Below are 17329 nucleotides of genomic sequence, written 5' to 3'. Positions count from 1 at the left end.
GCCCCCCAGTGCCATCAGCTTGCCCCCCAGTGCTATCAAGTGTCCCCAGTGCCACCAGCTTGTCCCCCAGTGCCACCAACTTGCCCCCCAGTGCCACCAACTTGCACCCCCAAGTGCAACCATCTTCCCCTCCTAGCCATGTCCCCAGCGACAGTACTTTCCTGTAGGGGCACCGCTACACAGCTTCTCCATCTTCTTCTCTGCATGCTGCACTGTCGTCCTGACATCACACAGAGTCGGGTCATAGTGCGCGCTTACGTACACTATGACCTGACGATGTGGCAGGAAGAAAGTGCAGCGTGGTGCGGGCTGGCGGGTGACCACGGAGCGGTAAGTAATAGCAAGCACTTTACTCCTGCTGCGTGGTCACATGACACATAAGAAACCTTTTGTTCCTTTTGCATCGAGGATTTTTTTGTGTCGAATTACTCGATAAAATCGAGTAATCGTTTCAGCCCTACTAGTAATATACTATTTGTTGATATTCTGTGCCATTTGCTAGATTTCATCAGCCACATGCCCTTGTAGGGCAAATTTTCAGTGCTGTCCGCATAGAGGTCCAGTCCATTGTGTCCGTTTAGACACACTGCACCTGCATTAAACTCCTAAAGGTGCAAGTGCAGATGGCAGGAGCAGTGCATTTCAATGGATGAGACTGAGTAATGTGTCCGGAGATATTTTTGCCTGGTCACATGACCCTCCGTCAGCTGCAATTTTAGAAACTGTGGGGGAAAAAATATTTTTTTCTTTGCATCACCATATTCTTACCCCCATAACAGTTTTATTTTTATGTGGACAGAGCTGTGTAAGGGCTAATTTTTTGTGGGTGATCTTTACTTTTCATTATTACTATTTTGGGGAGTGTATGATCACTTTTTATTCAATTTTGCTGAAGCAAATCTGCCATTTTGACTTTTTTTTTCCATTACCGACAGTTGTGGACATGATCCCCGGGTGCCTGCTATTTAAAACAGCAGACACTCCACAGCTATAGCACCCACTGCATGCACGAGAGGCTGCCATATTTAAAGGCTATGCACACCTTTGGAGGCAATTTTTTTGCTTATGATTGCATTTTACTCATTTTTACATAATTAAAATATCACATGACCTAACCCCTAAGGTGAACACTGTAAAAAATAAATGTAATAAAAACTGTGTAAAAAAAAAAAAAAAGGATTTTTTTTTGTCACCTTACATCACAAAAAGTGTAATACTAAGCGATCAAAAAGTCACATGCACCCAAAATAGTACTAATCAGTCATCTCATCCAGCAAAAAATTAGCCCTTACCTAAGACAATCGCCAAAAAAAAAAAAAAAAAAATATGGCTCTCAGAATATGGAGACACAAAAACATGATTTTTTTTGTTTAAAAAATGCTGTTATTGTGTAAAACTTAAATAAATAAAAAAATACATATTAGGTATCTCCGCGTCCGTAAGAACCTGCTCTATAAAAAAAATACATGACCTAACCCCTCAGGTGAACACTGTAAAAAAGATCAAATAAAAACAGTGTCAAAAAAGCCACCTTTGCCATCACAAAAAGTGTAATACCAAGCCATCAAAAAGTCATTTTCACCCTAAAATAGTACAAATCAAACCGTCATCTCATACCGAAAAAAATTAGCCCCTACATAAGACAGTTTCCCAAAAGACTATGGCTTTCAGAATATGGAGACACAAAATTTGTTTCAAAAATGCTTTATTAGGGTACTTTCACACTTGAGTTGTTGGAATCTAGCAGGTAATCCCATTGCCGAAACGGCCTGCTGGATCCGGAAATCTGTATGCAAATAGATAGCATTTGCATCCGGATCCTGCTGACAAATGCACTGAAACACCGGATACGTCACTCCGGTGTCATCTGGAAAAACTGATCCGTTATTTCCCCCCCGTGCGCATTTTTAAAGGACTACGCATGCGCAGACTGGGAAACCGGATCCGTTTTTCCGGAACACTGGGTACCGAATCCGGCATTAATACATTTCAATGGAAATGAATGCTGGATCCGGCATTCTGGCAAGTGGCATGCTGTGGTATTTTCTCCGGCCAAATACCGTAAGAGTGACTGAGCTGAAGACATCCTGATGCACACTGAATGCAATGCTTTCCATTCAGAATGCATCAGGACAAAACTGAAGCGTTTTTTTTTTCCGGTATTGAACACTGTAAAAAAACAAAAAATTAAAAATGGGGCCAAAACAGCTATTTTTTGTTACCTTGCCTCACAAAAAGTGTAATATAGAGCAACCAAAAATCATATGTACCCTAAAACAGTACCAACAAAACTGCCACCTTATCCCGTAGTTTCCAAAATGGGGTCATTTTTGGGGAGTTTCTACTCTAGGGGTGCATCAGGGGGTCTTTAAATGTGACATGGCAGCTTAAAATTATCCCAGTGAAATCTGCCTTCCAAAAACCATATGGCGTTCCTTTCCTTATGCGCCCTGCAGTGTGCCCGTACAGCAGTTTACGACCACATATGGGGTGTTTCTGTAAACTACAGAATCAGGGCAATAAATATTGAGTTTTGTTTGACTGTTAACCCTTGCTTTGTGGATTAAAATGGAAAATGCCCAAAAAAAGTTAAATTCTGAAATTTCATCTCTATTTTCCATTAATTCTTGTGGAATACCTTAAGGGGTGTAGTTTCTAAAATTGGGTCATTTTTGTGTGGTTTCTATTGTGTAAGCCTCACAAAGTGACTTCAGACCTGAACTGAATTTTAACCACTACAGGACCGCCGCACGCAGGATCGCGTCCAGTCGGCGGCCCTGTTATTCCTCCTGGACGCGCCGATGCGTCCTCTCGCGAGACGCGAGATTTCAGGCAAAGCCGGCAGCCAATGATCAGCGCTGGCAGGCTGGTTATTTTTTTAAAAATGAATCAGAAGCCATTTAACACCTTATATTTATAAATATAAGGTGTTAAATGGCTTCTGTGCTCCTCTGCTGGTCCTTTTCGTCGGTAGGTCCCAGCAGAGGAGCACACATCACAGTGAGTACACCAAACAGTACACTTAGCCCCCAGATCACCCCCTATCACCCCAATTAACCCCTTGATCGCCCCTGTCAATCACCTAGTGAAAGGGAAAAAAGTTAGCGTCGGAAAGTGCCCACCGCACCGCAGTCACTGATTCAGCATTTGTACTTTTATAGTGTCTGTAAGTGATCAGAACTGATCACAGTTAGATCTATAATAGTATTAGTGTCACCTTAGCTCACCCTCCACCCAAAACGCAGTGTTTGCCCAATCAGGCCTGATCGGTCGCCCACACGTGCGTTCACCCACGCCAGCCCCGCCACATCGACCAAAATTTTTTGTTGATCACTGCACACTCAATTTACAAGCGCTGCGGCGATAAAAAAAAAATCAGTTTTGATATTTTTTTATCAATCGCAGCAGCCTCCGGTACTTCGCTAGCCTCCCATTTGTAAGACAGGCTTGCTTTTTTTCTTGGGTAGTCTCAGGGAATACCCCCTAAATTTAGTTGTCCAAATGGCAAATAAGGGGTATTCTTCTGAAGAGGCCTACAGGCTTCTGACCCAGTCGGATGAGGAATGGGAACCCTCATCTGACGAATCCAGCGGGTCAGAATACGAACCTGTAGAAAGCAGTGTCAGTCTGACCCAAAGTTCGGACGAGGAGGTTGAGGTCCATGATACCACCAGGCGTACCCGGCCCTGTGTTGCTAGACCACAGGTTGCGCAGGATCCGCTTCAAGGGATCCTGGCAGACGCCTTTCCCCTCCCTTTTTTTTTTGGGCACAGATTTTTTTATCCACATTGATCGATGCGAATGAAGAAATCTGTGCCGTTCATTTTTTATTTCAGCCCAGAGGCTGAACGGAAATAAAATCTCATTATCTGTATGCTCAATATAAGGAGAATAGCAGAAACTACTAATGCTGGCCATACATGTAATGATTGCGGAGACCCTCAAATGCCAGGGCAGTACAAACACCCCACAAATGACCCCATTTTGGAAAGAAGACACCCTAAGGTATTCGCTGATGGGCATAGTGAGTTCATAGAAGTTTTTATTTTTTGTCACAAGTTAGCGGAAAATTAGACTTTGTAAGAAAAAAAAAGAAAAAAATCATCATTTTCCTCTAACTTGTGACAAAAAATAAAAACTTCTATGAACTCACTATGCCCACCAGCGAATACCTTAAGGTGTCTTCTTTCCAAAATGGGGTCACTTGTGGGGTAGTTATACAGCCTTGGCATTTTAGGGGCCCTAATGCGTGAGAAGTAGTTTGAAATCCCAATGTGTAAAAAATGCCCTGTGAAATCCTAAAGGTGCTCTTTAGAATTTGTGCCCCTTTGCCCACCTAGGCTCACATGTGGTATCGCCGTACTCAGAAGAAGTAGGGCAACGTGTTTTGGGGTGTATTTTTACATATACCCATGCTGGGTGAGATAAATATCTCTCTAAAAGTCAACTTTTCAAAAAAAATTATACAAAGTTGTCATTTTAGAGAGATATTTCTCTCACCCAGCATGGGTATATGTAAAAAGACATTTCGATTAATAACGGCGCCCAGCGATCTCCCTGCACTTACTGTTATATCTGGGCGCCGCTCCGTTCTCCCGGTATAGCCTCCGGTATCTTAATAGTTAGGCTCCACCCAGGGGAACCTGCCGGCGTCTCATTCTCCCATGCTGTAGCGCTGGCCAATCGCAGCGCTCAGCTCATAGCCTGAGAGAAAAAAAAGCCTCTCAGGCTATGAGCTGAACGCTGCGATTGGCCAGCGCTATAGCATGGGAGAATGAGACGCCAGCAGGTTCCCCTGGGTGGAGCCTAACTATGAAGATACCGGAGGCTATACCGGGAGAACGGAGCAGCACCCAGGGATAATAGTAAGTGCAGGGAGATCCCTGGGCGCCGCTCTCCATGTCTGTATAGTTAGTTTAGATTTTTTATTCTAGTGAAAGGTCCTCTTTAAGCCACATACTTAGGGCTTGTTCACACGACCGTTGCTGTATTGCAGACCACATACAGAGGGTCCGCAATGCAAGTGAATGGGTTTGCAAATCCGGAGATGCGGAACGGAAGCAATACGGAGTGCTTCCTGGGGTTCTGTTCCGTGCCTCCGCACCGCAAAAAGATATAACTTGCTCTTTCTTTTTGCCGAATGGACAGATCACGGACCCATTCAAGTAAATGGGTCTGCGATCCACATGCGGAGGGTCCACGGTCGGTGCCCGTGCATTGCGGATTGCAACATGAGCTCCACAGCACGGGCACGGAGGGGCAGCGGTCGTGTGAACGAGCCCTTATCAGTATGATAAAAACTGAGTTTATAATGTCAGAGAGCAGAGATGAGGGGCCTATCAGCTACCCAACTGACCGAAAAGAGAGAAAATCCGAAGGCTGGTACTAGAGCATCTCAGCTATGTACAGAAAATAGGGCTATAGTACAATAGAACAATAAAAAATTAAATTTGCCCCAAAAGTGTACATAGCCTTTAAAGTTCTGACCACTAACGTATATATACGTAAGGCGATTGGGAACGGCTGAAGAAAAATAGGAAATGGAGATGAATATCAACAAAGGCTGTATTATTAAAGTGTCATATAGTTATCTTACATAAAAACTGATCAACTGTAACCAGAAAGTGACCAATCACTTTTATATAAAAGCCACGGAATACAGCGTATGAAAACAAACAGAATAACTACTTATATACTTAACTGTCAATTTACATTTGTGAAACTTTGCTGGCATAACCAAGCAAAACTGCATTTTAAGAGGGACAATATTCAAGATCTCCATCTGACATAAGACATCAAATTCTTACCATTGATAAATAAAGGAGTTGAGTAGTGTACAAAGCAATAGAGGCAGCTGGGCTAAGAGGGTCATCCAATTGTTGAAATTAAACTCATCTTTGCATTGTGTGGTCACATTTCTTGATTCAGATAAATCATTGCTCTTAGAGGAATTTCCATACAGTGTGTGTGTTTCGGAGCACAGACGAGTCTGAAAGTACTGTGGTAAGAAGATTTATGTTAATACAAGACACCATTAAACCCCTACATAACTTTCTGGTTAACTTTTATTAACTCTTTCTGGGTGGGAAATGGGGAAAAACAGTCATACTGTTATATATAAATTGTACTGCATTCATTTTTCGGTATAATATAATATCTTTTTTCTCTGGGTCGGTACGATTACAGCGATACCAAATACATATGGTATATTTTTTTTATGTTTTACTGCTTTTGTGCAATAAACCCATTTTTTTTTTAAAGAAAAAAAATATTTTTGCATCGCCGCTTCGCAAGAACCGGTCACCACCAGACATCTGAGAAGCTCTGACAGATGCCTTTCAGAACCTCCTCCTTGAGCTTCCTTTGTTTTGCTTTCAGTTCCTCATCTCGTTAGCCTCTCTCAGCTGTCATGTAGTTGGACTGGTTGCATCCCTTTAAATTCCTCCCCATAGTGCATCAGTGTGCGGTTTATATTTCTTCCTGGCGTGTGTGTGCATGCTGATCCTACTTCCCAGTCTTCTACAAGATAAGTGTTGTGCATTCTTTTGTGTTTTTCTGTTTGCTGGATCCCAGGTGACCCTGACTCCCTCCGTATCTAGTGTAGGGAGCCGGTGGTCGTGTCCCCTCACTATTATAGGGCGTTCAGGTGTTATACAGTCGAGGTACGAGGATATACGATCATCTACCATTGGGATTATCGCATAGGCTGAGCAGTAAGGGAGAGAGCCAGGTCTGATGCAGGGGTCTCCCTTTTGTTCCTTAGTTTTGGATCCAGTGAGTCGTATATTTATTTTGTGTTGTCTTGTTTCCTGTACACCTTCCGTGACAGAACCATAACGTTTTATTTTTCTTTCTATGGAATTGTGTGGTGAGGGCTTGATTTGTGTGGGATGACTTGTAGTTTTCATTGGTATCACTTTGGAGTAAATTATGCTTTTTGATCACTTGCTATTAACTTTTGTTCAGTGGCAACTAAGAATAAATTAGCATTTCTGTCTTCTTTTTTTTCCGGCGTTCTCGGTAGGGGATAATTTATGTAGTGTAGGTCGTTACGGGTGTGTGATACCAAACATATGGGGGAGATTTATTTGCAATTTTTTTTCATTGAAAAGCATATTTGCAATAGGAAAAAAAAATGTTACTCTAATTTTTTTATTTAATAAATGCGTTTTTTTACCACTTAATAGTCCCAGACAACATTGCTTTTAAAATGCATTGCACTATCCCTATAGTGCGTTGCATTTTAATATCAGTGCTTTATTTACAATGACCAGCAGGCTCTGCCAGAGAGTCACAGCCTGCTGGAAACTACTCATGGCTGACTTGGGGCCTATATCAGACCCCTGCCAGTCTTTACAGACATCGGCACCCAACAATTGCATTTGCAGGGTGCCAATGGGAGACAGAGGGAGTCTACTATCTCTGTCACCGCTTTACATACGGCAGTAAAAAGGCGTATGGGTGGTCACTAAGGCGTTTTCCAGTTTTAGCATATTGATGGTCCATCATTAGGAAAGACCGTCAATATCAGATTGGTGGGGGTCTGACTCTTGGCATTCTGGTCAATCAGCTGTTTGAAGGGACTGCAGTATTTGTGTGGGTGCTAAGGTCTCTTCATTATATGGGACCTTCTACCTAAATGCTGACTACTTAGTAATTGCAGCTTTATCATTCTGAGGAAATCTGCGGCAAAGAAAACTCAAAGCAGATGATGCTATAGTTAAACTGGCATCCATTGTCCCCTTCAGTGCCAACCACTGAACTAACATGCCAACTAACAAACTCTTATCAGACACACCCAGGTGCCCGCCCAGATTCAGTATATTAAACAGAAGCTGGTCATATACAGAAATTCATCTTCTGCAATACATATTACAGGAGATTTACACTGATGAGCAAAAGGGTAACAATGTTTTGAACTTTTGACTTTCAGGCTCCATATATCAGAATCCACTACAGCTTCGAACATGAGACTACCATCATTTTATAGACAATCATCTTGGCTAGCTCATACATAAATTGGACTTGCAACTTGTTGTGCTTTTTCATAAGTGTAAACAGTTATATCTACTTATTTTAGTTATAATAGGTATTCATTGCCTTTAAGAGCAATGTTGATTTATATTCACTGTTTTGTATGAAGTTTCATGTAGGCCAAAGTAAGTCCATGAGAAGATTACTGTGCCATTCAAAAGCTAGTGTTATTGTAACAATATATTATACATTTAGAAAGTTAGAAGATACACTGCACCTGCAGATTCTGAGGCTTCATGAATTCCACAGTGTGAGAATGGTCTAGATGTTCCTCAAAGTATATATTCATGTTTCAAAGTTTGTCCCTCAGCCCTGAGACAAGGCCTCTAGATGTCAGAGGTGTGAAGTATTGAAAATATTAGGCATGTATGAGTTAACCCTTAATGGTATGATGCTTATTGCTTATACAACAGTGCCACCTAGATATAAGCGGTTACTACTACATCAGTAGCAAAAGTGCATTCTGGGTAGTATTATGACGTCATGCTCCTTATCAATGCACACTCCCATCCAACAATGATTGGAAAGTTCCAAACTCGGAGGGCGTGTTCATCTGATACGTTTTGGGTTAAGAAACCAGTTACCAGAAGAAAAAAAGGAGGAGGAGGGAGAAAAAGAGAAAGAAAAAAAACAAACATTTGGATTATAGATCTCTGGAGAATCATTTGGATTATCGGGAAAAACTCTTGAGAGCTGGCTGCCCCAAGACTCTGCACATCACTTGACCCTTGGGTAATGTATATTTTGTTTTTATGTAGTATTGATCTAAATTAATTGGCTTGATACTTAGCCAGATACCCGCTCATTTGTGGACGTGTAACGTTAGTTGCTACATCAGTATTTTCTCTGATTTCAGTTACGATGCATATAACTGAATAAAGGGGACAATATTGGAGATACTCTCTGTTGGGAATCTTTGTATTCCCTAGTTTGACATCAAGCCAAAAATTTATAAGTTTTGTTGCAATACTACGATTATCTGAAGATTGGTCATCATTTTGGGCGGAGCAAGGGCTCGTTTCTGTCATCTTCTTGATTGAGTTTTCCGCATAATCCATTGATTGTATATCTCTCACAAATTTAAAGCTGTATTGCATCATATTCTTGTGTTGGTTGAGTAGTGTTTTGTTGGTATCATATAGTGGTGAATTCTGGGTACTGCATATCATTGTATATTATTGAAATTTATGTTGATTCATTTTTGTTTGTATTTTAACCTATTGTATAATAAACCATTTATATTTTTGCATAGACGCTTGTACCCTGTTTTACTGATTGCACAAAATAATCAGGTTCTTGATTGAACTCTTTGAGATGTTTATGTCCATCTCACGGGTCAATATAGTTTGCATAATTTTTCTTTTGACCCGATAATTTTTTTAAAATATTTGTATAAAGCATTTGCTTTATATACCCGACAAACTATTTAGCATATGATTACTTATGCAGACTCTTGTCATGTAACTACATGAAGGGGTATGTCATGGGAAGGTTCTAATGACATAGGGACATTTCATGCAGCACCACAAGACCACAACAGAAAGATCGAGACTGTCATAAGAGAGAGATTACCCATAGGGAGGTTCTATTGGCATGAGGCCCATGTAATGAGGCATACCTTAGTGTTAGGAACATCTTGTTTGCTGGATGGCGTCTGTCAATTGAGCGGCATCGGGGGAATATAGGTGGTGCACAGAGTATAGGGGTATATCTCATAGTATAACTAGCTCTGTATATATAGCTAAATTCACCTAGCCATGCCCCTATATTCTTTACACTGTCATATTGCCTATGCCCAATGTATCTAGACGTAGCGATCCAGGCTAATGTCTAATTACTATTTTCCCCATACTATTATTTTCTATATATACACTTCTATGCATCACCTAGTAATATAGAATAATCCTGTAATTAGCTATGTTACTATTCATCATCGTCCTACATAATTCTAATAAATCACTTTCTGCCAGTGCCCTTAGTAGTTCTCCCCTATATTCCGCGCATGCGCACTGACGTCGCGCGCCCCGTGACGTTACGCTCAGCGGCGCGCTGATGTCAGACGCATGGCAGAAACTGCCGTGCACTCTGTGCATTACATATATTCCCCTGATGCCGCTCATTTGACAGACGCCATCCAGCAAACAAGATGTTCTTAACACTAAGGTATGCCTCATTACATGGGCCTCATGCCAATAGAACCTGCCTATGGCTAATCTCTCTCTTATGAGAGTCTCAATCTTTCTGTTGTGGTCTTGTGGTGCTGCATGAAATATATGTCCCTATGTCATTAGAACCTTCCCATGACATATCCCTTCTTCCTTCATGGCAATTTTGATATCCCTGTGGTGCAGTATTACACTATTCTGTAATATGGCTATTTTCCTGGATAAAATGTTGCGCCAATATGCCATCTCTGCGAAGTCTTTTATTAGAGACACAGGTGATTTTTTATCCAAGATAAGTGACCTTGACATACCTGTGGGAGCTGCTCTGGTATCATTCGACGTGTGTAGTTTATACACGTCGACTGACCATGAGCTGGGCATCCAGGCGGTGGAAACATGCCTTAAAACATCTGATTATACTGAGGTTTGCCAAACTTTCATGCTAACACTATTGAGATTTGTTTTAACTAAAAACTATTTTCTGTTCCAGGATGACTTTTATGTGGAGATGCGTGGGACAGCGATGGGGTCCAACGTGGCGCCCACTTATGCTAACATCTATATGGCCCACCTTGAGGAGTCGTCCATATATGGCAGCCACCACTTCAGACATGTTCTGGGCTGGTGGCACTCTATTGGCGATATCTTCCTGGTGTGGACGGGCGACACGTTGGGCCTCCTCGCGTTCCACGCATTTCTCAATGAAGTCGATCCAACAGTCAAAGTCACTGTGGTCCACTCAACTGAGAGGTTACAGTTCCTTGATACGGAGGTCCGGATCATGGGACGGGGGTTGAGAACTGACCTGTTTGTGAAGCCTACCGATAAAAATACGCTGCTGCGTTACGACAGTCATCATCCCCCCCCCATGATTCGGTCATTACCCTTCAGTCAGTTCCTCCGGGTCCAGAGGATCGTGAAGGATGGACACACCAGAGATACAAGATTCACAGAAATGGGTCAGAGATTTGCCACTCGTGGATAACCCAAAAATTTTATCAGAGATAGCATTCGGCGAGTGCATAACAAAGTTACTACAATAAATTCAAAATTGGTCCCCCAAAAAAACCATATTCCCTTCATCTCCCAGTTTTCCGCAGACAGTCCGCAAATTGCGGCTGTCATTCGGAAACATTGGAGGATGATAGGGAATAGTTTCCCTCAGGTCGAGGGATACAACTCCTTTATTCTCCTATCGTAGAGGACGCAATTTGGGGGATAAACTGGTGAAATCTAACGTGGGTAGTGCCAAGACCAGTGTGAGAGCAATGTGTGGCTCCACGCGGACTGGCTGCTACCCTTGTTATCACTGCATTAACTGCAACCTCATGATGAAAGGGAACACGTTCCTTAATCCGGCTACTAATAAAATGGTCAAAATCACCCAATATTTGACGTGTGATTCGTCCTACGTGGTCTACCAGTTGACATGTTCCTGTGGGAAGTGGTATGTTGGAGAGACCACGTGGGACGTGAAGACACAGTTAAATCAACACCGGTACTCCATCAGAAAAGAAAAGATGGACCTACCGGTGTCTAAACACTTTAAAGAGGCAGGGCACACACAGAAAGATCTAAGGTTCCGTATATTGGAACAGATAGAATTGGGAAGGCGTGGGGGGGGATAGACAAGCCCTCCTTTAAAAGCGAGAGCTATTCTGGATCTTCACTCTAAAAACCTTGAAGCCAAATGGGTTGAATGTCGACTTTAGGGTCGATTAGTGTTGTCTCTCTCATGTCACGCATGGGTCCTTGTCCTCTATTGTGGGTTGAGTGTACATAACAATCAAGTTATTTGATTTTGGATTTTTTGTAAAGAATTCTTCCTTTGTTTTTAGATTTATCGACCATGGTCAAGACTTATGCTCTGTGTTGTGAGGTGGCTACCCACAGTTCTTTTTGACCTCATCCACACGCATGATGGCCCGACTGCAGCTCCGGTGCAGATGTGGAGCATGGTCCATGACAGTTTGGAACCTACCCATATATTATATCTATACGGTTTTCCCTATAAAATGTTAATGTTTATTTTATTTCCCATTTATCCAGTTCTGGTATTTACACCCTGTGCGTTATATTTGGGGGGAGGGGTGATCCATTGGAGTGGGCGACGGTTCGCAGGGAGGCCCCTTGCGACGTCGCCACCTCCTCAGCTTGACAGTGATTGGTTCGCTGATATGGACAATCACTGCCACTGGACGCCAGTCCTGCCCAATATGCGCACGTTAGGGTGTTAGTGTGGCCAGTGATTAGGATGACAGGACACTGGGTCCTGGATTCCCACATTTGTTCTTTTGTGGGGGTCCTGGGTATACAGTGGTCCAGACCTATATTTCAACATGTGGATTTCTTAATACAGCTTATGTACCTGTTGACATCCGATCATGTGATCTGTATCACATGACCATTGATGGGAGGCCGATACTTACACATGGACATGCGCACACTGACCAGGGGACAGACCTGGCCATCTTTGTTGTGGTTTTTGGTCAGTCTCTCTGCGCACGTAGTATCGCGCGATTTGAACTTCTCGCGCATGCGCAGAGACTGAACAGGGACGCCGCTGGGATCATGATGCCGGCTCTGCACTGAACATCAGCTTATTGTGAGTTTTTTATGTGGTGATTATGTATAAAAAACCTGCACTAATTAGGGGTATTTACAGTACTTGCCCTATATTATAAAAACTATGTATTTTTATTGGACACTTAATGTATGTACTGTATTTTGTAACTTTGGGACACAATTTATGTATTTTGTTTAGTATGATGAACCATGGATCTTATGAATTTTTCCCTTGTATGGATAAATTGTTTTTATAGTATTTTCAATTCATGCACCTTTAAATTGCATGTTTGTAACACATGTGCACATAGCTTGAGAAAGACAGCAACAAGCTGTTGAAACGTCGCTGCTGACTCTGGGTGAATAAACTACACGTTTTCCGTTGAAATCCGTGGTGTGCTGCTGGCCTTCATATATATATATATATATATATATATATATATATATATATATATATATAAATAAATAAATATATACTAAAATTAGGATTATCATGCTGACTATATGTAGCAGGAATCTATCTATCTATATATTATCAATATCTAGGAATTTTGTTTTCCTTTGTCTGCCTATGTATGTATTATTATATGTACCATATTTCTTATTTTGCCTCAGGCCGTGAACAAGGTCTTGTGATAAGACCGAAACGTTGGCCAGTATTTATTAATTATTACTTCCTGGATGGATAATAAAGACGCATTATTAATTGAATAGTAAAACGAGTGTCGTGGTCATTCCAATTATATTGTTACTGCATTTACCGCTGAGCACCGGAAAAAGCAATTGAGGAGTGTCGTCCAAATATATATTCTTATATTGACTAACTAGTACTGACTGGTCGACTTGAGTGTACGAAGTAGTTTGTCTTGTGAGGATACTCACATACAGCTCAGCATTGAGACCAGTATTGATTCTGGTCCCATATCATCAGCCTTCCTCCACTGAACTTGACAGTTCGTTCATTTTTTCAATCCGTTAGCCCACTTTTCCCTTGTTTCTCCCAGACCCATTTGCACCCATCAGATACCAGTCTATTGACTTTCATCTCTTTGCTCGAAATCACCCGTTCCCAATCTTCTACCATTTGTACTTTTTTTGCAAACTCGAGCTGACACTTCTTATGACGATATTGAAATCGAGGCTTCTTCACCTTTTTGGCCACTATTCCATACTTGTGTAATGCGCATCGCAGGGTGCTTGTATGGACGTCTGTGATCTCTCTATTACGAAGCATACGAGCCACCTCCACTGCAGTGTTTGTCATGGCAGAACTGATAGACCTTGCAATGAGCCGACTTGTTGACTCAGATAATTTGCCTGGACATCCACCTCTTGGCTTTGGGAATGGATGGAAGGACTTCGTTTTGTATTCTTCCATCTGTCATGGCACTAAAAAGATGCAGTTTGGCAATTTTCTTTGCCGAGATACCACTATGAGCTAGATGCTGTTTCTCTTTTCTTGGAAATCTTCATGGCTGCTACTCGATTCGAAGCAGTGACCTTTCGCTTGGAAATCAACCTAATAACATACTGAGCTATTAGGGAATGTGAGAACAGGTTGTAATTTGTAGTATACAAAACAAACGGTTGTACCATGACCAGGAACAAAACAGTAACAATGCAGTTACAGGACAAGAATCTGCAGAACTAATCATATGCTAAATTGAAAGTCCAATTTATGTATTAGAGAGCCAAGATGATTTTCTATAAAACATTCAAACCTGTAGTGGATGGTGAGATGTGGAGCCTATGTACAGTGAAGTAAAAAGGTGGATTGTCAGGTGCTGTCACAGGATATTCAGGTAGCTAACATTATTTTATAAACTTTATTTTCAAACAGTCAACGCGTTTCAAGGGCTGTAGTGCCCTCTTCCTCAGGACAATTAAAGGGGTTGTCCGGGTTCAGAGCTGAACCTGGACATACCCATAATTTTACCCAGGCAACCCTCCTAATGTTCTTGCTCTGATGCTCTCCTTTGCCCTGCGCTGGATCGCACAGGGCAAGGGCTCTTTCATTTACTGTAACACACTGCCGGGCGGATGCTTCCGCCCAGCAGTGTGTTCAGTGATGTCACCGGCTCTGATAGGCGGAAGCCTCCGCCTGGCAGCATTAAGGAGAGCCCGGTTTGTCACCAAAACTACAGAAAATGCCTTTGCCCTGCACGATTAAGTGCAGGGCAAAGGAGAACATCAGAGCATGAACTGCTCTGATGCTCAAGTCAGGGGGGCTGCCTGGGTGAAAATGGGGATATGTCCAGGTTCAGCTCCGAACTCTGACAACCCCTTTAACAGTTCTACATATTAACGGACCCTTACAACTGTTTTTTTTTTTGTGTGTAGGGATGCGGGGGCAGTATTAGGATGTTAAATGAAATGGCATGAGTAAGGGGGCATGTTTTCCCAAAACGTCGCGTGGAGGGGAGGAGATGTGAACGATGTCTGTCCCAGAGTCCCTCATAATGTACCATTTTATATTAAAATTAAAGGGATTCTGTCACCAGGTTTCACCCCCTCCAGATAAAAATATGGTTATGTTCAGGGAGCTTTAACCATTCCTAATGTGGTCTTATAAATGTAATCTGTAGGCTCATTTTGCCAAAAATACGCTATTACTAACCTGTCATTCATAAAAATAAGGTGCCCAAGGGGATGTAAATGGATCCAAGCTGCTGCCCGCACCCGCCGCCGTTCGTGCCCAGCTCCGCCTTTCCTGACCTCAGCACCACCTCATAATCTTCTGTGACCCCTCCCGCTCTCCCTCCCTCCCCCCTCCTCCTGCTGTAACATCGCAATGTTACATCAGGAGGAGGGGGGAGGGAGGGAGAGCGGGAGGCGTCACAGCGATGTTACAGCAGGAGGAGGGGGGAGGCATCACAGCAATGTTACAGCAGGAGGAGGGGGGGAAGCATCACAGCGATCTTACAGCAGGAGGAGGGGGGAGGGAGGGAGAGCGGAGGCGTCACAGAAGATTATGAGGCGGCGCTGAGGTCGGGAAAAGCGGAGCTGGGCACGAACGGCGCGGGTGCGGGCGGCAGCTTGGATCCATTTACATCCCCTTGGGCACCTTATTTTTATGAATGACAGGTTAGTAATAGCGTATTTTTAGCAAAATGAGCCTACAGATTACATTTATAAGACCACATTAGGAATGGTTAAAGCTCCCTGATACCTGGTTTTGATACCAAAATGTTGATTTGATTTAGTCACCATAAAAAAGTATTGCGATACTCAATACCGCGCAAAAAAACAAAACAAAAAAAAAAAACACCAAAAAAATCTGCGTGCATTTTGCATTTTATGAAACATTCGGCCCATAATAGAACAGTCCTATCCTATTTTTTTGGGTGACATATGTAATATGTTTATTTATTTATTGTTTATATATTTTATATGTATATTGGGAAAGGAGGGGATTTAAACTTAATATTTTAGGGTACTTTCACACTAGCGTTTTTCTTTTCCGGCATAGAGTTCCGTCCTAGGGGCTCTATACCAGAAAAGAACTGATCAGGCATATCCCCATGCATTCTGAATGGAGAGTAATCCTTTCAGGATGCATCAGGATGTCTTCAGTTCAGTCATTTTGACTGATCAGGCAAAAGAGAAAACCGCAGCATGCTACAGTTTTATCTCCGGCGAAAAAATAAATGAAGATTTGCCTGAATGCCGGATCCAGCATTTTTCCCCATAGGAATGTATTAGTGCCAGATCTGGCATTCAAAATACCAGAATGCACCCGCACTAAATCCGGACCCATTCACTTCTATGGTGCTGTGCACATGAGCAGTGATTTTCACACATCACTTGTGCGTTGCGTGAAAATCGCAGCATGCTCTATGTTGTGCGTTTTTCACGCAACGCAGGCCCCATAGAAGTTAATGTGGCTGCGTGAAAATCGCAAGCAAGTGCGGATGCGGTGCGATTTTCACACATGGTTGCTAGGATGAAAGTCTATTCACTGTATTATTTTCCCTTATAACATGGTTATAATTGAAAATAATAACATTCTTTAATACAGAATGCATAGTAGAAGGTCAATATAATAAACATTGGTGCCCCCCCCCCCCAACACCCCAGTATCATAAACATTGGTGGCGCAGTGCGCCCCCCCAATATAATAAACATTGGTGGCGCAGTGCGCTCCCCCCAACACCCCAGTATAATAAACATTGGTGGCGCAGTGCGCCCCCGCCTCAATATAATAAACATTGGTGGCGCAGTGCGCCCACCCCCTTCAATATAATGAACATTGGTGGTGCAGTGGGAAGTTCCAATGAGGGTTAAAAAATAAAAAAATAATTAACTCACCTCCTCCAATTGATCGTCTCCTGTTCTTTCTTCAGGACCTGTCAAAGGACCTGTGGTGACATCACTGTGCTCATCACATGATACATCACATGATCCATCACCATGGTAGTGGACCATGTGATGAGCTCAGTGACGTCACCACAGGTCCTGAAGAAAGAACAGGAGACCGGCAGCTACGAGATCAACTGGAGGAGGAGAGTTCATTTTTTTAATTATTTTTTAACCCTCATTGGCACTTCCCACTGAGCCACCAATGT

The 17329-nt window shown here is 42.5% G+C and overlaps 1 protein-coding gene across 3 annotated transcripts in view; it reads right to left on the bottom strand.

Annotated features, from left to right (window-relative positions):
• Positions 1 to 17329, bottom strand: part of SLC29A2 (solute carrier family 29 member 2) — a 238240-nt gene that overhangs the window by 160578 nt on the left and 60333 nt on the right. For all 3 annotated transcript variants that reach the window (XR_006386902.1, XM_044269677.1, XM_044269678.1), the window contains exon 4: positions 5808 to 5998. Coding sequence is in view for 2 of the 3 variants with exons in the window: in XM_044269677.1 (XP_044125612.1) it covers positions 5808 to 5998 (191 nt within the window). In the remaining variant the exon portion in view is untranslated. The remainder of the gene's footprint in view (positions 1 to 5807; positions 5999 to 17329) is intronic.

This window comes from Bufo gargarizans, chromosome 10 (genome assembly GCF_014858855.1).
Source record: "Bufo gargarizans isolate SCDJY-AF-19 chromosome 10, ASM1485885v1, whole genome shotgun sequence".
Taxonomy (NCBI): domain Eukaryota; kingdom Metazoa; phylum Chordata; class Amphibia; order Anura; family Bufonidae; genus Bufo; species Bufo gargarizans.
This window is presented reverse-complemented; position numbering and strand designations above follow the sequence as displayed.